At 40.8% G+C, this 26,690-nt stretch overlaps 1 protein-coding gene across 3 annotated transcripts in view; it reads right to left on the minus strand.

Moving 5' to 3' along the window:
• The window catches only part of nherf2 (NHERF family PDZ scaffold protein 2), a 123,500-nt gene that overhangs the window by 7,452 nt on the left and 89,358 nt on the right, over positions 1–26,690 (minus strand). For all 3 annotated transcript variants that reach the window (XM_087997976.1, XM_087997977.1, XM_043711058.2), the window contains 2 exons: positions 982–1,161; positions 699–852 (listed from right to left, as the gene is read on the minus strand). In XM_087997976.1, the coding sequence (XP_087854102.1) occupies positions 699–852; positions 982–1,161 (334 nt within the window). The remainder of the gene's footprint in view (positions 1–698; positions 853–981; positions 1,162–26,690) is intronic.

Genomic DNA, 26,690 nt, shown 5'->3' on the forward strand with positions numbered 1-26,690 from the left:
TTCATTCTTGGCAACATGTACCATTTATGAATTTACATGTATAAATTCCAGACCCACTAGTTACAAGATGGCGAATTCAGTTAAACTAGCATTTCCGGGAAGCCTTTCACCCTCTAACTCTTCTATTACCGATTAGTTCAGTTTCTTTAAAAAAAAGGTGCAGCCAAAATCTACATAGTTTTGTTTTACTCCAACTGATTAGACAGTTCAATGATAGGACTGATTGTGTAACTGCCTGGTCAGAGTCAGGGCTGGATAAACTATTAAGAAATTCACACTCGGAAGGACATCAATATCTTTACTCAGCAGTAATGATCTTCAACAACGAAATCAGAAAAACTCAGCAGTTCAGACAGCATCTATAAAGGGATTGCATTATTAATGTTCTGGGTACAGTTACCCTACTTCAGAACCAGTTCAGATTTCCATAAATAAGCTTTTAAGGGAAACTGGGACCATAGAACATACTGGGATATGAAAAGAAAGAACACGACATTGGACAAAGCATAATTGTTCTTTCAAAGAGCCAGCACAAATGTATTGGGCTGAATGGCCTTATTCTGGTGTTGTTGTTTTCTAGGGTAGCTGGAACAGAAGGTGAAGAGTAACCCCTTTCAAATAATGAAATAGGGCTGCACGGAATTAAGCATTCGATTTTCTTCTTACAGGACTGAGTGAAGTTTAGTGGCGATTCTCACCTTTCAAATGTGATTCAGTTGGAGTTATTCCAAGTTTCTTGAAGTACTGATCTGTTTCTGGATCCACCACCAACAGCCTGGCCTCTTCCTCACAGGCCTTGATATGAGCTACAACTTCACTATGCTTCTTCCCTTCAATGTTCACACCATTCACCTGCAAAGAGGCAGCTGGTAAATGCATGATTTTTACGAAACATCTGTTAGATCCCAACTATCTTAGAAGGGCCAGTAGAGTCAATAATAAACGATGCCAAATTACAGAGTTTGGAAAAGGTATAGTTACCTCCACAACTCTGTCCTGAGGCCGCAGGCCAGCTTTAGCAGCACAGGAATCTGGATCGACAGATCGGATGTATTGCCCTGGTTTTGCTTTCTCACTGTGAAGGTTAAAACCGTAGCCATTTTGGCACTTCTGCATGCAGCACAACCGAGGGCACAGTTCTTTGGTTTGTCCATTGACTGCCTGCAAAGTATATGAGAAAACAATGTGTTTATCAAAAGCACGGAGACTCTCCAGCGCCTCACCGCATCAACAAACATCAGGAGCACTTTTAAACAAGATCACAAAACGGGAAAGAGGTTCTGCTTCTGCAACTCTAAGGTTTCTGTAACTTGTACACATTAGAGAAAGGGGCCTGCAGTAGTGAATCGATCACAGCCCCATGCTACAAGAATCTAGTCAACTGGGAGGGTCAGTAAGAATGCGGCAGTACTAGGGGTCAGTATAGTTAAGTGGACGAACATAATTTTCCACAGTTCAGACTGAGAGTCTAGATGGTTGTGTTGCCTGTCTGGTGCCCCGGTTTAAGATGTATGGGAGGTGGAAGATCCAGTTGTTGTGGTCCATGTGGGTGTCAGCGAGATATGTAGGATTAGGAAAGAGAACTTATATAGGGAATAAGTGCAGCTAGGGGCTTAAATTAAAAAGCAGACACTCAATCTGCTTTTATTTACATATGCCACAAGCAAATTGATGTAAATAAGATTAGAGAATTGAATGCATGATGCAAATAGCAGTGTGGGAGAAATAGGTTTTGATTCATGGAACACTGACATGGAAAAAAATGGGAGCTGCATCACTGGAGTGGAATAACTAGGGCAGTAGAAATGGGCTTCAAACTAAACAGCAGGGAGAACAAAGCATGCGAGAGGAAACATGGAAAATAAAAGGGAGTCTATAAAATGTAATAGACCAGAATAACTATTCTGCCAACAATCATCACAGTATGACAGAAAGGAACCGGAGTGTATAAACACAAGAAAACACCAGATGATAAGGCCAAAGATTGCAAAAATGGTTAAAAAAATTAGAAGTCTGCATCTTAACGCACACATTTGTATCAAAATGATGAACTGTCAGCAATGGTAGAAATAAATGCATACAACATGATTGTCATTACAGAGACATGGGTACCAGGTGACCAAGTCTGTGACCTGAATGTTGAAAGGTACTTGCCATTTCAAAACAACAGGAAGATAGGAAATGGTGACAACAAGGTAGCTTTGTTAATCAAGGATGATATTGGTACAGCAGCAGGAGATGATTTTAGCTAAAAACAGCAAAATGTGGAATCAGAGTCGAGAGTTTGATGCTGGAAAAGCACATCAGGTCAGGCAGCATCCGAGGAGCAGGAGAATCGACGTTTCAGGCAAAAGCCCTTCATCAGGAATGGGGCTTGTGAGGCGAGGGGTGTTGAGAGATAAATGGGAATGGGGTGAGCCGGGAAGGTAACTGAGAATGCAGTACATAGATGAAGGTGAGGGAGAAGGTGATAGGTCGGAGAGGAGGGTGGAGCGGATAGATGGACCAGTCAAGAGGGTGGTGTGCAGTTGGAGGAAGGGGACTGGGATAATGTGGGGGGGAGGGGAAAAGAGACAACTGTTGAAATCCACATTGATCCCATGTATTTGCAGGGTCCCAAGATGGAATATGAGTCGCTCTTCCTCCAGGTATCGGGTAGTAAGGGTTTGGCAATGGAGGAGGTCCAGGACCTGCATATCCTTGGCAGAGTGGGAGGGGGAGGTGAAGTGTTCAACCACGGGGCTGTAGGGTTGGTTGGTGCAGGTATCCCAGAGATGTTCTCTGAATTGATCTGCAAGGAGACATCCTGTCTCCCTGATGTAGAGGAGACCACATTAGGAGCAACAGGCTGCAGTAGATGAATTGGTGGAGGTACAGGTAAATTTCTGTCAGATGTGGAAGGCCTTGAGGCCTTGGACAGCGGTGAGGGGAGTGGTGTGGGCTCAGGTTTTGCGCTTCCTGCGGTAGGGGGGGGGGGGGGGGGGGGGGGGAGGTGCCAGGAATGGTGTGGGATGGTGAGGGGCATGGACCTGGCGAGTGAGTCACAGAGGGAATGGTCTCTCCAGAATGCTGATAGAGGTGAGGAGGGAAATAGATCTCTGGTGGTGGGGTCCATTTTTAGATGGTAGAAGTGGTGGAGGATGATGTGATGTATGCGGAGGTTAGTGTTGTGGAAGGTGAGGACCAGGGGGATTCTGTCCTTGTTGTGTTGAGAGGGGTGGCGTTCAAGGGTGGTGGTGCAGGAAGTGGAAGAGATGCGCTGGAGAGCATCACGACTACATGGGACAGAAAATTGCGATCTTGGAAGAAAGAAGCCATCTGGGACTTTCTATGTTGGAATTGGTCATCCTGGGAACAGATGCAGTGGAGAGATCATTCAGCATTCTGGAGAGACCATTCCCTCTGTGACTCCCTCGCCAGGTCCACACCCCACACCATCCAACACACTCCATTCCCAGCACCTCCCCCAACCACCGCAGGAAGTGCAAAACCTGAACCCACACCACTCCCCTCACCTCTGTTCAAGGCCTCAAGGGATCCTTCCACATCTGACAGAAATTTACCTGTACCTTCACCAACGTCATCTACTGCAGCCTGTTGCTCCCGATGTGGTCTCCTCTACATCAGGGAGACAGGACGCCTCATTGCAGATCATTTCAGGAAACACCTCTGGGACACCTGTACCAACCAACCCTACCGCCCCGTGGTTGAACACTTCACCTTCTCCTCCCACTCTGCCAAGGGCATGCAGGTCCTGGGCCTCCTCCATTGCCAAACCCTTACCAACCGACCCCTGGAGGAAGGACGCCTCATATTCTGCCTCGGGACCCTGCTACCACATGGGATCAACGTGGATTTTAACAGTTGCCTCATTTCCCCACTCCCTACACTATCCCAGTCCCCTTTGTCCAGCTCCGCACCACCCTCTTGACTGGTCCATCACCTTTCCCATCCATCTGCTCCACCCTCCTCTCCAATCTATCACCTTCACCTACCTATTGCATTCTCAGTTACCTTCTCTCTAGCACCATTCCCCCCCCCCCCCCCCTCCCCCTCATTTATCAGACCCCTGGCCAACAAGCTTCATTCCTGATGAAGGGCTTATGCCCAAAATGTCGATTCTCCTGCTCCTCGATGCTGCCTGACCTGCTGTGCTTTTTTAGCACCACACTCTCGACTCTAATCTCCAGCATCTGCAGTCCTGACTTTCTACAAGATGTGGAATCAGTCTGGGTAAGTGATAAGAAATAGAAAAAGTTAAAATTATATTGAGAGAGTAGTTTATAGGCCCCTCTAATAGTTACACCATTGGGTCAGAGTACACAGGCAATTTTTTTTTAAAAAGGGCACATATAGGGATGGATATAAGTACGAATGACAAATCAGATTGACAAAGGTAGCCTGGAAAAGGAGTTTGCAAGTTGTATTTGGAACAATATCTAAACCTATCCAGGTATTGCGCTATTCTAGACCTAGCAACTTCCAATGGGACAGATTTAATCAATAACCTCAAAGTAATGGAACCTCCATGTGATTGCAAGCACAACATAACATTTCACATTCAGTTTGAAGGGAACAAGTTGGGTCGAAAGCTAGCATTTTAAACATAAATGGCAAGAACTATAAAAGGACATTAAGGTAGAGTGAGCTAAAGCGAACTGAGAAATTGAGGTAAAAGATAGAACAGTAGAAGCACGTTGATAGACTTTTAAGATGATATTTATTAACCCTCAGCAAAGGTGGATCCCAGTGAGAAAGAAAGACTATTTGAGAAGGATGTATCACCCATGGTTAAGAATTGTACCAAACTGAAACAAATATTGAACCAAACTATAAATATTAGTCACAGATCAGAAGATTGGGCAAATTCTAAGCACCAGAAAGAAGGGTGACAAAAGGGACCGAAAAGGTAGAGTATGAAAGAAATTCAGCTAGTATTTCAAAAGCAGATAAGAGGAGTTTCTGCATACAAAGGAAGAACTAAGGATTGTATTGGTCCTCTAGAGATTGAGTTGTGAGGAGTTGATAATGGAGAACAAGGAAATAACAGCAGTGCTGAGAATGTATTTTGCATATATCTTCACTAGCAAACTTTCCATAGACACTTGAAAATCAAAACATGACTGAAAGAGAGAAGTTTAAAACAAGGCAGGGAGAAGTTGCTGGGAAAACTATTAGACCCAAAGGCTCACAAGTCTCCAGGATCAAATAGTCTGTATTTTTGAATCTTAAAAAGGTATAGCTGAAGAGAAAGTTAAGGCATGAGTTACAATTTTCCAAAACATCTTAGATTTTGGGAGAGACCTAACGGAGTGGAAAGTAACAATATAACAACTTTATTCAAGAAAGGAAGGAAACCGAAAAGGAGTCTAACATCCTTCATTGGGAAAATGGTTAGAATCCAATACTAGGAAGGTCAATAACAGGTTAATCATTTTACTACTAACGTTGCGTAGCTAATTTTGCCAATTACACTAACATGGGTACAGGAAAGCAAGTTGTCAAGGAAGTAGAGATTCTGCAGAGGGGTACAACTTGCCCATTTACTGTCTAACACTTTCTTTCTCCAGATATTTCCACATCTTCTGAGTTTCTCCAGCAGTTTGTTTTTAATTTTTTCATTTACCAGGTCACTTTTTAAGATAACAAGACTGGTTTGTAACCTCCATTTAATATAATTTCAACTGAAACCAAAAAGTATTCAAGCTATAGGTACTCGCCCAAGCTAAATATACATCAATTACTCAAATTTCGAACTGAAAGCACCTACAGCACTATATTGTAGGAAATGTCATAGTGATTCTATTTCAAAAATTACTTCATTAACTGTGAAGTACTTTGGAGTGTCTTGTGGTTGTGAATGGCACTATATAAATTAATATCTCATGGAACATAGAACATTACAATGCAGTACAGGCCCTTCGGCTCTCGATGTTGCGCTGACCTGTGAAACCAATCTGAAGCCCATCTAACCTACACTATTCCATTTTCATCCATAGGTTTATCCAATGACCATTTGAATGCCTTTAAAGTTGGCCAGTGTCCTGTTGTTGCAGGCAGGGCATTCCACGCCCATACTACTCGGAGTAAAGAAACTACATCTGACATCTGTCCAAATCTATCACATAGGATTTTTTTCCCACCTATCTCCAAAAGTCCAAGTCTATATTTCTATTTTTGCAATGAGTGAGAAGTCAGCAAAAATTAGATAACACAAACACGTGAACCAGGAAAAGTCAAGTGCTTCATTACATATTGCACTTCAGTCACCTAATATTTCAACTTTTGGCTGAAGAAAAATTAATTAGCTTAACTGGAACAGTGCCCTATATGGAAAGGAAAACACACTACACAACATTGTCAAACAGTTTTCTTTGCTTGTAATCAGTTTGTTCTCGAGCCAATACACAAGGACAACTTTTTCCAAAAGATTGTCCTTGACACAAACCCTTGCCTGCCAGGAGCACAAAGAAAAACTTTCCATCAACAGGAGCTGCAGCTGGGAAAAGAAAAATCAACTTTATATTGACCAATTCCCACAACAAGTGTTTTATAATAGAGATATCCATGTGTCGAATTAAGCAGCAAAAGGCTTTTAAAAAAAAGTCAGAAAAGGGTTTTATTGTAAATCTATAGTTTAGCACAAATATTAAAGTATTCATCTTTCCTACATCCAAAGATGTATCAATTAAGTGGATTGGCCATGGGGAATGCAGGTTTATGGGGATAGAGGAGGGGATGGGTAAGCTCTTCAGGGGGTTGGTGTGGACTCAATGGGCCAAATGGCCTGCTTCCACACTATAAGGATTATGATTCTCTGGATCCTTCCATCTGCTCAGAAATCAGTCGCCCCACTGGGGAAGAACTCTGTTCTATTTTTCCAGCGTTGTTAACTCAAGTGTGATTACAAATAAGTGCTGGAGTTATTTTTAAAGTCAAACTGCCTGAGTGCATTCGGACACACCTCCAGCGCAGGTGAGATTTTAGCCCAGATCTACTGGCCTGGAGACAAGGACATTACCACTGTGCCACAAGACCCTCAAGAACTCAGCAGTTTTTTTTAGAAAAAACCCACCAAGTTACCCAAGTATTGCTTACCAAGGGAAGAACTCCACTGAGATTTTTTAAATCAAGGATGTTATAACAAACCTTGAACCCAGTCCTCCTGGTGTAGAGGTAGGGATACTACCACCGTGCTATAAGAGTCCAAACTTGAACTCCGCTCTTAATTTTTATTTTACATAACCTATTGTTCTAATCAAAGTGTTCAGTGATGTTATTACATAACTCTGGAGTAGGTGGGACTTGAACCCAAACTCACTTCTTAAATACAAAAGTCCAATGAACATTACCTGTACTAAATCAACTCTGGAGCTGGTCTGTTTGAGTGTCAAAGAGATTAGCATTGCCAACTCTGTTGGATTCCCTCAGTTAAGGGAAAAAAAAGTTGTATTTATATCGATTTAAAAGCAATGATATATTCCCACTGTTAGACAGAGTCAGACATCCTTCTTCGAGGATCATCAACAAAGAGCAATGCCTTGACAGAAACAAAGTCGATACCAATGTCTACGCACCTAAACAGAGGTTCTTTCTAGTACCTGTTTTAAACTGGCTCTACTTTCACTTACGTTTCATAGAATGTATACTATCAATGTAAGATTCTACTGGGATTCTTCTTTCAGACCTTCTTTTTAATGTAAAGTATTTCTGCTAAAAGCTCAGACAAATAGGACTCCACATCAACATCACTTAAAGCCAGAGATTCAGAAGCTAACAAACTCTTCACCATTCTTATTTTCTCTACCTCCCATGTCAAGGGGTAACATTTCCAATTTTCTCCCACAAGAGATATCACAAATCCTCCAAAACTGGAAAATCCATCACCAACATTTGCATTTGAGAAATCCATAATTTCATATTTTTGTGATCAACCAAAGCAGAGAAACTGGATCATAACCTTCTCTATTTTCAACAACTTAAAAGGATTTTAAATTCACAAGATATTTTCCACCTTTTTTTTGTTCACTGCCAGACTAAGTTCCAACACAGCAAAACTTGCATCTCATCAGGTTTGGTCTGTGCACCTAACGAGTTCAGCTGTCCAACTCAGCTGTTCCATCTCATCCTAAGTAGCAACCTCATCTTTCAAACCAAATCTAGTACGACTAATTGCAATAGCATTTACATTTTCCAAATAAAACTTTTAGCGTAGAATGACATTTCACCTACCCTGCTTAATTTCCAATCCCAAATATTTGAAACTCCAGCCGCCTGACATCCAATTTTGGATCCTTTCCTAACTCAACTGATAATCTTTTCTTCAAAGTCATTGGTGCCTTCCCTCCTGACAGAAAATCATTCTCACGTATCATAAAGATGCCTGAAATCTTTCGATTATCGTGCCAAGAGAACATTGCCATGTCCACTTTCAGTTGCAAATACCCCAGCATTAACTGAACTGCCTTTACTGAAAAATATCAGACTCAAGGAACATTATTTAACCCTTAAATACATTCGTGAAATTTCCAGAGCTTCCTGCTGTATCCCTGATGTTTCCTTTGGGGGTTGAAAGGATACTTCCCGCTTGAGCGGGTTACCCTGAAGGAAAGTCACCTTGCTATCTATAGAATTACACTTCCAAGGAAAGGTTGTCAAAAACAAAAAAGACATTTAAAATTACTTCCCAACTGTAGGAGTACTCACCCTAAATCTGTTCCCCCTTACATTCCTCAAACACTTCAGTTACTGACCCAGCCTTAGCCGTTTAGGTCCCATATGGTAGGACATTTTCCATATAACTCCATCTGTATGACAAAGTCAATTGACCTCAATGATCAGCCTCTGAATACATTCAGTTCTTTCCAGTTCTGTAATTCTTAGTTTAGAATGATTAAAGAGACTATCTCCCATTGCACTGTAAGCCACAAGCACCCCTCAATCATGGGATCATCTACCTTAAATCCCTTGTCCAAGAATGCTCTCCATTAGCCCCACTAACTGGTTGCCTCGATTGGCTTGACCTCTTTGCTCATGCTGAGAGCATGAATATTCTTATTGGAATATTCCTATCAGGATGTCTACATGAAATCCTCTTACTGTATATGACTGTTTCCACCAAAAATGTACTCTCCAAATCAGTACAGGAAGTGTGCGTTCCAGTTCTCCACCCTCATAGCACATAGAGTCATAGAGATGTCCAACCCGTCCGTGCCAACCAGATATCCCAACCCAATCTAGTCCCACCTGCCAGCACCCAGCCCATATCCCTCCAAACCCTTCCTATTCATATACCCATCCAAATGCCTCTTAAATGTTGCAATTATACCAGCCTCCACCACATCCTCTGGCAGCTCATACCATACACGTATCACACTCTGTGTGAAAAAGTTGCTCCTTAGGTCTCTTTTATATCTTTCCCCTCTCACCTAAGCCTATGTCCTCTAGTTCTGGACTCCCCGATACAGAAAAAAGACTTTGCCTATTTATCCTATCCATGCCCCTCATATTTTTGTAAACCTACAAGGTCACCACTCAGCCTCCCACGCTCCAGGGAAAACAGCCCCAGCGTGTTCAGCATCTCCTATAGCTCAAATCCCCAACCCTGGCAACATCCTTGTAAATCTTTTCTGAACCCTTTCAAGTTTCACAACATCTTTCCGATAGGAAGGAGACCAGAATTGCATGCAATATTCCAACAGTGGCCTAACCAATGTCCTGTACAGCCACATCATGACCTCCCAACTCCTGTACTCAATACTCTGACCAATAAAGGAAAGTATACCAAACGCCTTCATCACTATCCTATCTACCTGCGACTCCACTTTCAAGGAGCTATGAACCTGCACTCCAAGGTCTCTTTGTTCAGCAACACTCCCTAGGTCCTTACCATTAAGTGTATAAGTCCTGCTAAGATTTGCTTTCCCAAAATGCAGCACCTTGGATTTATCTGAATTAAACTCCATCTGCCACTTCTCAGCCCACTGGCCTTCTGGTCCAGATCCTGTTGTAATCTGAGGTAACCCTCTTCGCTGTCCACTACACCTCCAATTTTGGTGTCATCTGCAAACTTACTAACTGTACTTCTTATGCTCGCATCCAAATCATTTATGCCAATGGATCTCTCTTCCTGTCCTGCTGCCAATCAATGGTTCAAACTTTGTCTCAATATTTAGAAATTTGTCATTTGCAAAGCCACCTACATTATTCCCATCAAGTATTTTGTGGGTAATCAAGGCCTATAACAACCTGCTTTTAATGACTTTGTCCACTATTGTTGAAAATTGCGTATGCTAAAATCAGTTGCCGCATTGAAAAAAAAAAAGAGACATTCCAATCATTATCTAATATCTTCTGGTCCATGCCTACTGCTTCAGGCTAAATAAACCCTTACAACCAGGTGTAGTGTTGTCTTTCAATATTACATTGCTATGTGATCATTGGGGTTCATATTCTTTGCCCACAATGCCAAGACCCTTTAATAGTTGCCTGATTTTTGAAGAGGAGAGGGCAAATGAGTATAACTGTTTTTGCAGTTTCCAAATATTCCTCTTCTGACCAACAGACTCCTATTTCCCATGGTCAATAATATTTCTTGGACCTCTTGAAAAGAAACTCTAGGTTTCCTCATTGGAATAGAATAGCGTCCTGAACCTGCGAATTACAGGTTTACGGCTTTACTGAATATAAGTGTTTTGTTTGTTCTCCATGGTTAAATGCATTTTCAAAGACTCTCTCAATGATCATGGTAAGTCACTGAATGACATCAGTGCTCATGAAGTGTCACAGCCCTGCAATTTCACAGGATGAACCATTCTTAAAAGGGAGTCAAAAAAAAACATTCCCGAATTGAAAGTAGACAGAGCTTTCATATTCTTTGACCCTATTTTTGTCTGTTTTGTTCAGAGTTTCTAAGTAACAGTTCAGCTAATTGATGCTATATACTGGAGATAGAGTCACTATGTAATATGGCAGACTTAAATGCATCAACAACTAAGATACTCATGAACTTACTTCAATCTTCAGTCACTAATATTTTCTTGCCACTCATCCTTACCCTCATTTACCCTCAGAACTATCTGTTTCATAAATTGCTTCAAATACTTAGGGAAGGTGATAGCCTAGTGGTATTATCGCTGGACTATAAATCCAGAACACCAACCTGCTCTGGGAACCTGGGTTCAAGTCCTGCCATGGCAGATGGTGGAATTTGAATGAAATAGAAAAGGGGTGACTGGAAGTAAGTATCTAGTAGTGACCATGAATGAATTGTCGGAAAAAAAAAATCCATCTGGTTCACTAATGTCCTTTGAGGAAGGAAATCTGCCATCCTCAACTGGTCTGGCCTATATCTGGCATGGTAACTGACTCTTAACTGCCTTCTAGGTAATTAGAGATGGACAATAAATGCTGGCCCAGCTGCTCACATCCCATGAACGAATTTTTAAAAAAAAAACTCCACCTCATTGGACGATTCATGATGGTGACATTTAGAGTCACACCAGAAATATCTATTAACTATTTCTTGTGGGTTCCTGGGATTCATTCATTGTTTGCTATCTGCATTTGTCTTTGATTCAGAAGTCTATAAAACGGGGACAATACCCCTCAAAATGTCATTCAACAAATTTTATCTTCTATAGAAGAATGTGGATTTAGGCCTCCTTTGACTTTGCAGAATCAGCAAACAGTATTTCATTCTCTCCCAGAGTCATATTGGACTCAAAACATTAACTGTTTCTCTCTCCACAGCTGCTGCCAGACCTACTGGTTTTCTCCAGTGTTTTCTGTGTTTGTTGAGATTGCCACCAGCAATGGGATTTTGCTTTTATCTTCCAATTTCTGTATCACTGCAGAACTCACAACGTGAGCTGTGATAAAGCAGGAAGAGACTGTGTCCTGATAAACTTCTTTTTAAGGGCAACAAAAAGTCAATGCGAGATTGAACACCCATTAAAACCCAATGCCAGTCTGTGAGATTTGTGCACACCATCTAATAGTTTAAACTCCATCACTGAATTTGGGATCAAATTTCTTCACTCTTTTATATAATGTCTCAAATGCATGATATATTCTTCCATAGACTGATTATCCATCTTAAATGTGGCACATATTGGCAATGATTTCCAACAAGTTGCGCTTTTTCCTCCAAAGAGAAATTGGAGATTCTCATATGATTTATGGTCAAAATTTCCATAAATCATACGAGAATTTCAGATTTCTCTTTGGTCACAGAGTCAGACTTGTACAGCACAGAAATAGACCCTTCGCTCCAACTCCTCCATGCCAACCAGATATCCTGAATTAATCTAATCCCATTTGCCAGCATTTGTCCCATATCCCTCTAAACCCTTCCTATTCAAATACCCATCCAGACGCCTTTTAAATGTTGTAATTGTACCAGCCTCCACTACTTCCTCTGGCAGCTCATTCCATACACGTACCACCCTCTGAGAAAAAGTTGCCCTTCAGTTCTCTTGAAAAAGCTTCACCCCTCTCACTTTAAACCTATGCCCTCTAGTTTTGGACTACCCCACCTTGGGAAAAAGACTTTGCCTATTCACCCTATCCATGTCCCTCATAAGGTCAACCCTCAACCTCTGATGCTCTAGGGAAAATAGCACCAGCCTATTCTGCCTCTCCCTATACCTCAAATCCCTGGTTACATTTTGATTTTGAAAATTCTTTATTTATAATTTTACTCCATCCAGGTAAGCATAAAGTCAAAGAATATCTTGCTTCTTGTTTAAGAGAAGTGACCAGAATCCATATCTCCACCTCATTCCTCTACTGCTTGTATGGCTCCAATTTGGATACCACCAGTAGATAATCAATTTGTGATCCTACAGTGTGACTCAACCAGTTTGCTTTAAACAAACATCAGGAACTTTGCTTCTGTCTGAAAAAGGAATTTGCTTCTGCTTTCTTCATCTTCCCACCCAAAAGAGATTGGAGTTGATCCTTTGCTACCATGTTTCACACACAGGTATCCATCTGCTAAATTAGGCAGTAAAAGACTTTGAGATTACATAGGTTTGATTGTAAATATATATAGTACGGTACAAACAAATTTTCAACTTCCCCTCATGTACATGTCCCTGTACAGAAACCAATTACCCCACAGGGAAAGAATTTTGCTTTTAAATACTAAAGTCCAATGAGCATCATCTTACTCCCAACCAACTCTGCAGCTGACTTGTTTGAGCCTTCAAAAGGAGCTGCATTTCCAACTCTGACAAGAAATACAAATTTCATCCATAATATAAAGCCTACAGCTCAAACTAATCCACCCTTACATCAGAATAGACTTTCAGGCCTATCGACGCTTTCACTTTAAATTCATAGTCTTATGTGGTGCAATGCCACACAGTGGTGGCAAGGGTGAAAAGCACCATTGTATCTGATTATGCCATCCTGTGAATCAATGTATATAATAGACTAAACAACAGAAGGAAAAAGAAAATCGCTTTCTCCTCTCAAATAACGCACCCACACAAACATATGAAATGAGAGGAGGCCATATAACATTATGCGCCTGTTCCAGGCTGAAAAATCGGTTGAAATTATTGAACACTGATGATGGAATGAGGGAATAGCAACAGTCACAGAATCTGCCAAGATGCAGATGCTGGTGATATCCATCAGTTAGTGTCCCATCTTCACTCAACTACATACAAATCAGATAAGCAGACTTGATCAACTGGGAACAGTCTCCTTCTCTCTTAACCCAAAAAGGGGATCTCCGTTGCCACACAGTGGCAGGTCACCCAACAATGGGAAGCGTGCAGCATCTTCCTGTTGTGGAGTTGCTACTACTTTCAGAATTGCTCTGTTTTCCACTTGTGCAGGGGAAGAGACACTGGAGAATGCTCATTGAACCCAAACTGAAGGCGTACATCATGAATCCTGAAAGCTAAAAATGTTTGCAGTTGTCATGTGATTACCAATATTGAATTATAGCCTTTACTTAACTCAGTGATCATATTTCACTCAATAGATATTTGAGTTTTGACTTTTTAAAATGTCAATGAAACTCCATAACATTGCACTAAGACACCATTAATAACAATATCAATGGAAATATGAGTGCAAGTGGTTGTAACCCCACAAAGTATCGAGATATTTAACCCCATTGTATTTAAAACTCTCACCTCTATAAACAGTTAATACTAACGCACAAATTTGCCACAAGTTTGCACCATCCATCAGAAGGGCAGTGAATCAGTATACCCCCACAAGGTTTGTGGCCAGACATATTCCTCACCCATACATTTAGACTAAACTTGATAGCAGTCATTTTAGCAAGTAAATAAAGCCATCATGACCAAGAGCTGCTGAGGCATTTGCTGACAGTGACTAAGGATGTTTCAAAGAAAGAAGAATGGAGCACACAGTCTGTATAATCACTCACAGATCCATGGGAATACAGGATGTCAGACACACTGGCCACCTGGTTAATGGATGTGGGACAAACAATAAAGAACTCATGCTTCATTTGTACAGGAGCTCAGCCAGACTGCACCTCGAGTACTGCGTGCAGCTGTAGTCATATTTCAGGAAAGGTATTATTGCCATTGACGGAATGCAAAGGTTCACTAGTCCAAGGATGGCAGGACTGTCCAGTGGAGAGAGATTGGGCAAACTGAGCATGGATTCTCTGGAATTTCAAAGAATGAGGCAATCTCACCTGAAATTTACAAAATACTTCAGGAATAAAAAAGTGGAGGATTCCCTGAATTGTGAAGGCTAGAACTAGGGGATACAATTTAAAAATAAGGGGATTGTCAATTAGGACCAAGATTAGCAGACTTTTCTTGACTCAGAAGCTAGTAAATCTTTGGAATTCTCTAAGCCAGGGGTTGTGGTAGCTTAGTCTTTCGGGTATATTTTAGAAAAGGTAGAAGTTGTAAATTTTTAAATATCAATTGTGTACAGGGTTAGAGAATAGTATGGTAGGAGGCACTGAAGTATTCAATCAGGCACGACTGTATCAAATCATTGAATGGGCCCGATGGGCTGAGTGGCCTTTTCCACTTACAATGTTTCTAAGACTGCTTTTCCATCACTGAATTCTGAAGTTGTGTTTCAATCTAATAATACATTTACTTTGAAACACTTTTCAGGAAATAACCAATTTTCCAACCAAAAAAACCCAAGAAAAGTCCTGTTCTACGCATTTTTTAAGAAGGGGCAATTAGCCAATCAGTCACACATGAATAAAACTTGGTTTGATCTCTGTGTGTTAGACAAATTCATAACTGAATATTTTACAAGCAAACTGCTCCCAATATTTATATCTCTGGCTGCAGGTAGTATATATTATTGGCTCAGCCAGACACTTCCTTACAACTCCCATGTTCCAAATTATTCTCCATTATAATAGCTCACATTAAAATTTTTTAAAAATAAAAGCACATTAGTCACTAGTGCCTATTTTTGACAACTCTCTTTTACTTGACATAATGATCTCAATTCATGAGACACGTTTATGAGTTCAGCACTCTCCACAAATAGAAATAGTATTTGGCTTTTAAAGTAATCTCAAAATATTCAAATACCATGAGCCTGAGGATTCCTCCACATTACCAAGTTGTAGATGTTTGCAGTTACAGCTTCCAAACACTAGTGAGTCTTTCAGCAGCCTTTCAAAATGTTGTGGTTTTTGGTTGTTCACAAAAAGCACTTTAATATGCTAGTGAAATGCACTGTAATATTAGGCAACGTAGATTGTGGCTGAAATCACCAATTAGTATGGAAGTGAGCGAGCAAGGAACTTTTGATTCCATACCAGCCTGATTGTTTGACTGTCCCAGAGTCAGACAGAGTTTAACTGCATAATACATTCTGCATTTCCAATGCTGGTATAAAGGGCTATTGAAACAGAAGATACTATGTTGCTGCTTTGCTGACTTCCAAAATTCATGATACCCAAACTAATTTTAATTGAAGTCCTTTCATTCAGCTACAGTGGGTTCAGTGCATGCAAGTGTTACAGCTCAGAACAGTATGGTTTTAAAAGATATTCAATTCGAATCATCACACACTGACCTTCCCTGAAGTTCAAGTTACTGAAGGATCATTAAAGAGAAGACATTAACTTATAGAAATCTCCCACAATAGATCCATGTCAAATTAGACACGTTGTAATGTGGAGACTATAATGTAGGGCAAGAACTGTCCCACATACAACAGGATAAACGACTGGTTAATCTATTTTAGTGACATTGGGATAAGGAGAAATATTTGTTGGAGAACAGATAAACTTCCTACTCTTCTTTGAAGGTTAGATTTGGCTCTTTGACATCCACCTGGCTTTCAAAAAATGATTTAAAAGATATGGATTAATTTGAGACATAGCACAATAATATTTGGCATACTTGGGAGGAATAAATGAGCTTTGGACTCATAATTCCCAAAGTTCTCCATGAATGAGGATAACTCTGCCTCATGTCTGGGCCTGTTATAAACTGATTTGCTGTGATTAACAACTCCTTGTGATATTCGATGTCCAAGATAATGGAGGACAAACTAAGTGGAACTTGATCTTTTTCCATCGAGCAATTCCAATGTAACTAACTAGTGCAACAGTTAGACGGGTCCACAGTTTAACAGCTCATTCATCTCTATTGCAAAATGTACTCCAGAATGCTGCTTTCGTCTGAGACTCAAATGCGAATACTAGAATTTCAAACCTTCCTCTTGCACCCCATCCCTATTGTTGCTTTAAACTTGCAAATCTTGTTTTCAGTTTTTTTTTAAATGGACTTGCAGGTTTTGTAGATTCAGCATAGCTCTTTGGTTTAATAAAAAATAAACTCTCAAAAAACTCAAGTGCATGAGTGGAAATGGACACCAATAATACAGGAACATTAGTAGCACAGCAGACTAATCAGCAAAATGATATCTTTTGTTATGTGAGGACTTTTAAAATTTGTTCATTGCTACCTTCTCAAAGGCAGTTAGGGATGGGCAATGAACTGCCCTCTTGAAGTGCTGCAGTCCATAATAAATACTTTGTTTCCCAAGTGGCACACTTTCCGTGCTGCTACATTACCAGTACCTGCCTCCATCATATTTCCTAGCAGCACATTCTAAACCCTGCATGAAAGAGATTTATTCCTCACAACTGCCATTGTTTTGTTTGCCCAGCTCTTTACATCTATGCCCTCTCATTCTTTGTTCTTTTATGAACTGCTTCTTTGTAATTACTCTGCCCAGCCAACTTGTGATTTTGAAAACTTGTCTCCAAGGAAAACAGTCCCAACTTCTTCAATCCATCTTCTGAACTGAAGTTGATCCAACTTGTATTTGCCATTGGGAGTTTTTCTGATTTCTTTCCCTTCGGGTTAACCTTCCACCACTAACAATTTAACAATTTCATTTGATTTTCTAGACCCTGGTGTTGATATTATCATAGACTTTCACTATATACTATTTTAAAGAAAGTTTCTATTGGTTCACAAACATATGTAAGAAGGTGGTAATGAAATACCAGAACAATCCTGGAGAACTGAAAACCTGACGACGAGGAAAATCTGACATTCTGGCTAGACTTTGATGATAATTAATTGGAATCAAACATTTTACAGCACAGAAGCCATTCAGTCCCAGGCCACTAGAAAATCGGACATCCAAAGCAGTGTATAGCTAATGATGACAATTTTTCAAATCAAAGAAGTGCAGTCCTTGTCTACATTGCTTCTTATTTTTCCAAACGTTGTGGGGATCTCAGAGGTCAGAGCAGAACAGTAAGATCCAGAACCAGACGCTAACTCATCTGCAATTCAACTGCACAGTGCAGACCCCTGAGCAACTGTGTGGCTTCACAGCTTGGAGGGAACATTTATCACCATTTCAATGTAGGAAATGCAGCAGTCCATTTCTGTGTAACAACCACCCAGAAAACAATATGACAGTGAATAGAAAAATTTGTTTTTATGATATTGACCAAAGGATAATTATTGACCTGGTCACCGGTGACAACACCTCTCGGGTTTTACTTGAAATAGTGCCACAGCTGGTTTTGCATCAACCCAAGAGGGAAGCAGAATGCAGATTGATTTTTCATCTAAAGAAGGGCACCTCCAACAATGCAACACCAGGGAGTCAGTTTTGATTTTTCCTCAAGTCCCTGGGAGTGGGAATAGAACTCTCAATCTTCAGACTCAGGAGGCAAAAAAGTGCTGCCAGCTAAGCCACATTTGACACAAAAACATGAAAAACACAAAAGCAAGAGTAGGCCATTTGGCCCCTCAATCCAGTCACATCTACTCTGCCCAGCCCTCAACATCTCATTCTTGCCAGCTCCTCCTAGCCCTCGATTCAAAGTATTTAAAAAGGAGGTAGATAGAATTTTGTAATATTTTAGTGATCTAGCCTCCCCAGCTCTCGAGTAGAGAATTCCAAACATTTAGTTCGCTCTTATGAGAACAAGTTTCTTCACACCTCAATTTAAAATGAGTATCCCTTATTCTAAAAGCCATTAAAGTAACATTCAAGGTCTATCCCTTGCACATGCATTTTCAAATTAACATAGCAAACCTTGAACAGAGATAAACAGCTGTTTAAAAGTACTCAAAGAAAGAGGAGTGGGACTAATGGTCTAGTCCTTTCAGAGAATCTTAACGATGGAGGTAGGTTTGCTCACTGAGCAACTGAGCTCAGGAACCTCAACCTGAGCTACAAATCTTCTCAAAACTCGCTAATCTTGATGATGAGCTGAATAGCCTCAAATTATTGTTGGATTCTATGAAAGCAAGGTCTGATTGTCCCATTTTATCTTCCCATTTCTGAATGTTGCAAAATTGACGCAAGTGCTGCAATATAGTAGCTAGGCTGCACTTTAAGACACCATATCTGTGTGTGATCTTGTTTTTAAATAATCCAGAGAGCTTTAAACAAGACCCCCTTCAGCGTTTGAAAAGTAAATCTGTGCAGATTATTATTAATGACTACTTTATGTTGGAGCTAGGAGGCATGCAGGGTGTGTACTGTCATCATACTGATGTCTGTTTAGCACAATATGTAGTTTCAGGAAGAGTACCTTTAGTTTTTATGACATTGATTAATGGTGCCATCCTACTCAAATATAAAAAGATCACTGAGCTAAATAGACTGACCCAATTTCCTTTGTCTTTCTTTCCTCCTTAAGAGAAAAGCATCTGTTGTTTTATTTTGCCCTCAAGGCTGCATCATTTATAATGTTTGTTTCCATTTCCAATACTTCGTGATGTTTGGCAATTCATTTGTAGTTTGTTTTTGGCTGACCACTGTCAAGCACATACCAGATAACAAAGTTTCTGGTGATAAACTAGAACCCATAATCAACATGTTAGTACTGAGCAGGCAAATACCACACATCAATCCTCTTTTGCAAGTGCAATGCCTGGTCAGCAAGCAAAACAATCAAATATATTCACTCCATAAAGTCAGAAACAAACTTGAAATTTTAGCCAATGTGTAATGAAGATGTTTTATATATTTAGGCTGTCATCTGTGTCGCAAATCCCTCAAGTATTCCTCAGAAATATCACAGGCTGAATGAATACCACTAAGGGCAGAATTTAATGCCCCCTGGTGACTGGCAGGAAGGTCTCAGGTGGATTTCCTGCCACTGTGATGGTAGTACAGCTTTAAGAGGTGTATTTTGTCCTGGTGTTTTTTTTTATTGAAGTCAAGTTTTAAGACAGATGCAGAGCAATCTGCTAGAATTCATTAAATAAGATAGCATGGCAGACCTTGGGTTTTTTTTTTTTAAGAGTCAGAACAATAGAAGCAGCCTGATGGGTGGGGTCAAACTTCCTCAGAACCAGGATCTTTAGTTTTAGTTTTCAATAGCAGTCACTGGGGTCTTGAAAACTGGGTTTGGAAACCCATAACACCACCTCCCAACTCTCTGATTTAGTTCAGAGTGGACAGATACGAAGACAGTCTTCCCATTATTAAGCTAGAGGTCATTAAGTAGCCATGGAAGCTTCTGAATTTTAATTACACCAGCAGCTAGTGGGGGGAACCTATGGGCAAACAGCAGGTAAACTCTGATGGGAAAGCTCATGGTTTATTTGAGGAGATCCTTTCTACTCAGGAAAGTCATATACACTGGAGAGATCCATTGGAGACATAAGCCACTCAGGTGAAGACTCCTGTCACACCAAATTATTAACACCCCCATGTCAGGACCCCACCTGGCTCTGGTGAACTAGCCCAACTCATCAGATTCTCTGCCTGGGCCTCCTACATTAATTAGCAGTGGCCACCGTTACTGGGGGAACAATGCAGATACTGAAGGACTGTCAGCCTCTTACTAGCCAGCAGTTCCATGGATAACTGACCATCCCACTCTACAGGAGGAAATATTCCCCTCAAAATGGAGTTGTATGGGCTGACAATATGAGGGAGATAGTTCCCGATGGGCACTCAAGTCCTGCAAGGGCTCCCAAAAATGCTAGCCAGAGCAGGGTTAGCAGTACAGCAATTAAATTCCAACCTTTGACTATAAAGTTGACAGTACAATGAGCATTACATGGAAGTTTTTCAGGTAGTACAATGAGTTCAAGCCTGTTTCATCATTCAATTGGATCATAGCTGACTGCTATTTAATCTCCATCAGGGGACTGATTCAATGATCAGCAATTCTCATATTGAAGGGCAGGTGGGTTCAAAAGGCCTACTCCTGCTCCTATCTGCCTTAGTTCTGTAATACTTACCACCCAGACTTAAAAATCTTTCAATCCTCAGTTTTGAGGCTTTCAAAAGTACTCCAACTGCAACAACATTCTGGGAACAAGAGAGTTAAGTTCAGCCTTTGTGTAAAGTGCTGACAGCACCCTGAAAGGCCCAACCTCTGGTTCAAGACCAACTTCTCATTCCTGAAGAAGGGCCTGTGCCCGAAACGTCGAATCTCCTGTTCCCTGGATGCTGCCTGACCTGCTGTGCTGTTCCAGCAATAAAGTTTCAATAACTTCCCCATCACCAGAGTGATAGCTTTACCTACCCTCTTAACTATGATAATTGTTTTTAACCATTAATAGACCTTTAACTTTAACCTTAAACCATCTTTAATCATCACAATCTCAATTACTGGAGACAAACTGCATGATGAAACAGGGGGACATTAGAATCTCTTTGGATCAGCGAGAGAATCTCTTTGGATCAGCAAGTTAGACAAATGCACACTCTCAACCATTATTATCTCTTGATCACAGAAATGCTATTTTAGTAAAGAAATACAAGGGAGAGGGACAAAAAACTCTTGCAGCTGAGTGACATGCGTTCAAGTCTCACCTGTGCCAGAGGAATGTAATAACATCTCTGAACAGATTGATTAGAAAATATTAGAAAAGGGCCGGTTGCCACATTAGCTCCAATTCGAGTAATCTGCAACATCTCAAAAGCTAAAAATACTGGAGCCAACAGACTGACGGATCTTTCCTGGGTCAGGTTATCAATGGTCATGAAGCAAAAGCAGCTAAATATTGAAGTAAGGTGCAGTTGAGCCATAATCAAATCTAATATGTACCAGGAGGAGTGAGGTGTAAATGACCAAGTTGCATATTAGATAGATTACTTACAGTGTGGAAACCGGCCCTTCGGCCCAATAAGTCCACACCGACCCTCTGCAGAGCAACCCACCCAGTCCCAATTCCCTACATTTACACCTTCAACTAACACTAGTGGGCGGCACGGTGGCACAGTGGTTAGCACTGCTGCCTCACAGCGCTAGAGACCCGGGTTCAATTCCCGACTCAGGCGACCTACTGTGTGGAGTTTGCATGTTCTCCCCGTGTCTGCGTGGGTTTCCTCCGGGTGCTCCGGTTTCCTCCCACACTCCAAAGATGTGCAGGTCAGGTGAATTAGTCATGCTAAATTGCCCATAGTGTTAGGTAAGGGGTAAATGTAGGGGTATGGGTGGGTTGCGCTTCGGCGGGACGGTGTGGACTTGTTGGGCCGAAAGGCCTGTTTCCACACTGTAAGTAATCTAAACTACAGGCAATTTAACATGGCCAATTCACCTGACCTGCACATTTTTGGACTGTGGGAGGAAACCGGAGCACCCGGAGGAAACCCACGCAGACACAGGGAGAATGTGCAAACTCTTTACAGACAGTTGCCTGAGGCGGGAATTGAACCCGGGTCTCTAGCACTGAGGCAGCAGTGCTAACCACTGTGCCACCGTGTCTATGATCTTACTTCTAAGTTAACCTAAATGCATAAGGGATAAAAGATGTTCAGATAAAACCACAGATAAAAATAGATGTTGTCTCTAGCTTTGAGGTTGATTTTACTAATCATAAGTATAGACACACTCATTCAGCACATCTGAGCATGAAACAGCTGAGGACTTGATGCATTGTCAATGAGGCAGACCAAATATTGACTTTCTGCTCATGAATTGCAGAGGAAAATGCATCCACTAGACCCAGAGGCCTTTTTAAATAAACGATTGAATTAATTTTCCTCAAGGTCACTGGCTGGGCTGTGGGCAACTTTCTATTTATTCACACCCAACACATAATGAGCCTGTGCTTTTGACAGGATTATTATACTTCTCACTGGAATCTGAAGTTGCTAAAATTGCAAAAACATTGGCTTTGCATAACTGCTCATTATTTGACTCCACGAATGGACAATTTGGAAAGATGCCAAAACATCTGCCAGCTTCAGTAGTTGCCGGGCCTATTTCTCATTATACTGGATTCCAATGTCTTCAAGCAAGATAAGGATGGAAGAATAGGTTTGCATGTTAGTAGTACTGCTTTGCTTCAACAACTTCAGGGACCCAGGTTCAACTCCACATGTCTGCGGAGTGTGCACACTCTCCCGGTGTCTGGGTGGGTTTCCACTGGGTGCTCCAGTTTCCCTCCACCATCACAAAGATGTGCACATAAGGTGGACTGGCCGTGCTAAATTGTGCTGTGTCAAGGGATGTGCAGGCTAGATGTATTAACCATGGGAAATGCAAGGTTACAGGGATATAGAAAGGGGATGGGTTTGGGTAAGAGGGTTGATGTGGATTTCATGGGCCAAATGGCTTGCTTCCACATGATGGGTATTCTGTGATTCAGCTACTTGCATGCCAAGCTCTGGCATTGTCTATTTCCAACGCTCTTTCCCCACCAAAGTCATCCCCTTTTAAATACATTCCTTAAAATGACCTCCTTAAATCAAACTTTTGATCACCTATCCTAATATTCGAAAGTAGCCCAGGGGAAGATTTAGTCCGCTTATTTTCCTGCAAAGTGCTAAAAGGTGTTTACCCTTCAGTATCACCTTTCCAACACAAGGTGTAAATTGCAGTCTAGCCTGTTTTGGTCTGTTGTTAATGGCACAGCCAAACAGATTTTCAAATCCACACTATGGTTGTATAAGCTTGTAACAAGTACGCACGCAATAACTATTCTATTCTGTAACAGTTTCAAAAACAAAGCTTGAAGAATGTTGCTTTTCTTCCAATTGTGCATTTCAGTGAATAGCAATCCAATAATCCCAACCACAATTGACATTTACTTTCCAACAAACTTCCTCAGCACTTCACTGTTTCTGAAAAATCCATGAGGATTTCAGGAAAAAGAACTGGTGAACAACTTGAACCTCCTCTCTCAAACATAATTCATCCCTTCTAGTTTATCTGGCTTAATTACAACAGAAGTATGTATATTAGCATCCCCCAGTGACATGTAGTCACATTCCCCATATGAAAATTAATTCTGAGCTGACAGCAATACATTGCAGAGAATTTACAACAGATTCCGTTGATCTATGCTAATGTTCATTCTTTACGTGAAACCTTTCCCTCCATCTTAATCCAATACATCCAGCATGTGCCTCAACATCCCCATCTCGCTGTCCTCCTCTTCATCCCCTCCACACCCAAATGTGTTAATCTGGCTTCCTTTTGAATGGCACCTCTGTTATTTGCCTCAACTATTGAGTTCCAAATTCTAAGCACACTCTTGATCAAGTAGTTTCCCTTGTCTAATGTCATGGTGATGGATCTTAGAAGTCATCTTGGGTAAGGATGTAGGCAGTGTAGACAGCAAGTTTCCTTTTATATTTAATATTCTACAAACTACATACACGGTTAGGGCTATACAGGGACCGTAGTCTTGCGATCTCTTCCAACACCTCGATAAGAAGACTATTTATATTTGATGACTAACACTTCACTGTATCCTGAACGCCCTTCCTGGATTTATTAATGGCCTTTAAATACTTATGAGGCCTAGATGCAATTTCCCCATCCCAAACTATCATAAATATTCCCTGCATTTACCCTATCAAAGCCTTTAATTACTTCAAAAGTCCCTTTCAGGTTATCATTCAGCTTTTCCTTATTGAGATGAGAGAGTCTGGAGACCGTTCAGTCTTTCCTATATGCAGGCCAGTCTGGTATAAAGCACAATTTCTTCAACGCAATTTGGCTATAATGCGATTGACAAATTGTGAATGCTATTTGGATAACATGAGCTTTCTATTGAACGGGTAAAGTGATCTTCTACAGTACAATTTTCTATGGCATGAGGTTGCAGAAGAACACAACTGTCTTGTGAAACCAGAACGCCCTGTACTTTCTGATAAAACAAGCCTTTTTTATCCTTACATATTCCTCACCTTAATCACACAGTCCAATTAACGGTTGCCCACAACTTTGTCCAACTGTCATACATGACCATAAGCTCTGTTAAATAGCGACTTTCTCCCAATTTTCCCATAACCAACTAGCAATTGCAGCATCTGGTACAGTAGCTCGGATACTAATGATTTCAAACTCATTCCTGTGACCTTTAGCCTGTACAGTGGCTGATAGTAGTCAAGATTAGGGTAGTGCTTGAAAAGCAAAGTAGGTCAGGCAGCATCCGAGGGACAGAAAAAAAAAATCGACGTTTTGGGCAAGAGCCCTTCATCAGGGGTGAGGGCTCCTCATGTACACAACACTTGATAGCAATTCATGCAGATTTATTGTTAATATATTTGTGGGACATTGGCATCACTGCCAAATCCATTATTGCTCATCCCTAGTTGCACCTTCGTAAATACAGCTAGGTAATGTCAGAGGATGGTTCAAGGTCAATAACATTACTATCCTTACCTGGTCTGACCTATACACCAACACCAGACCTACAGCAATGTCCTTCCCTCAAGGATATTAGTGAACTGGATGGGAAGTTGGCAATAATGAAGTGATTTCATACTCAGTAATCACTAAAAGTAACTTTTCATTACAGATTTTTTATTTAATTAATTTAGTTTCAATTCCCCACTTGCTATGGCAACAACTGAATTCATGTCTCTTCGGGCCATTAGTCAAGGCCTCTGGATTACCAGTCCCAGTAACACAACCATTAGGCTACTATATCCTCAGCTTTCTGGTATTCATTAAAGAGTCTTGATAATACATAGCCACACAGTATCACTACACATAAGTAACCTTTGTTTCATTGCAGGGCCCCTTAGTTACCTACAGGAGGGTTTTTCAGTCTTATAAAAACAAATTTGAGTAGCAAAGCTTCAAATTGCCAGTCCCCAGTTGCTCCTTGAAGGTCAGATGTAGGCCAGATGTAGTTGAGTATACACACTACATACACAGTGCCAGAAAGACTAGGGTCAAATAGAACAGGAATGGGATCCTCCAATTACAGTCCCAGGAGGATCAGGCTACACTTCGTTTATTTAGAAAAATAGGACCATATTTCTTTTCATTGCACTTTGCTTTTGACTTTCTCATCAATTAAACAAGTAACCTGAGCACTTGTCCACAGCAAGACCTCCTTCTCACACCTACTTTAATTCTCAATGGAAATATTTCAAATCTAAAATATTCATTACTCCTTTCCATCTACTTTCCGGTTTCTGACAGACTTTGTTTACCACTTTTCCATTTTGAGGAACTGCCTCTTTCTTTCTCTTTCACTTTCTCTGATCACTTACACTTGTATTTGCCTTTACAAATCCTTCTTTCTGAATTCTTTGCTTTTTTGATTTCTGAAAATGCACAGTTGAGTCTCTGTGCTCCAGGCCGCTGGCTGAAGTACAGTCGCTTCACTCGAATCTGGCAACCTTGCTTCAACCCAGCTCGATGCCCAATTGCTCGAAGTCATGCAATAGCCGATGCAGATTCGCTAACATTGTTCCAAATTCCCACAGAATGACACAGAGTTAGTGTGTTCAGAATGGCTGAATAGACATGGAAGTCACTATCTCAATAACATGAATGTATACAAAAAGAAAACAGTGTAAAGTAGTTGGATTACAGGTACCTGCATCCCAATTTGTTTAATGTGCACAAAATTAAACGCATTACAGATTCTCTGGGAATTTAGAACATTTCTAGTTTTCCAAAAACTTGTGATTGTCTTTGGGACAGTTTGCATTTATAAAACATTCACAAGGTAAGTATCCACCCTAATTTTTTTTTTGAAAGAGACTTATCAAACAATATTTGACAAGAAAGTAATAGAAGAGCAATTTAATAAAAACAGAAATAGGATAGTGAAGGTGGTGTTTGATATACTTTCCTTTATTAGTCAGAGCATTGAGTATAGGAATTGGGAGGTCATGTTGCAGCTATACAGGACATTGGTTAGGCTACTTTTAGAACAATGAGCACAATTCTGGTTGTGCCAGGATGTTGCCAGGGTTGGAGGATTTGAGCTATAGAGAGAGGCTGGAGCTATTTTCCCTTGATTGTCAAA

Source organism: Chiloscyllium plagiosum, unplaced genomic scaffold (assembly GCF_037043375.1).
Source record: "Chiloscyllium plagiosum isolate Xiang-an unplaced genomic scaffold, Cpla_swu_hap1 HiC_scaffold_20, whole genome shotgun sequence".
Taxonomy (NCBI): Eukaryota; Metazoa; Chordata; class Chondrichthyes; order Orectolobiformes; family Hemiscylliidae; genus Chiloscyllium; species Chiloscyllium plagiosum.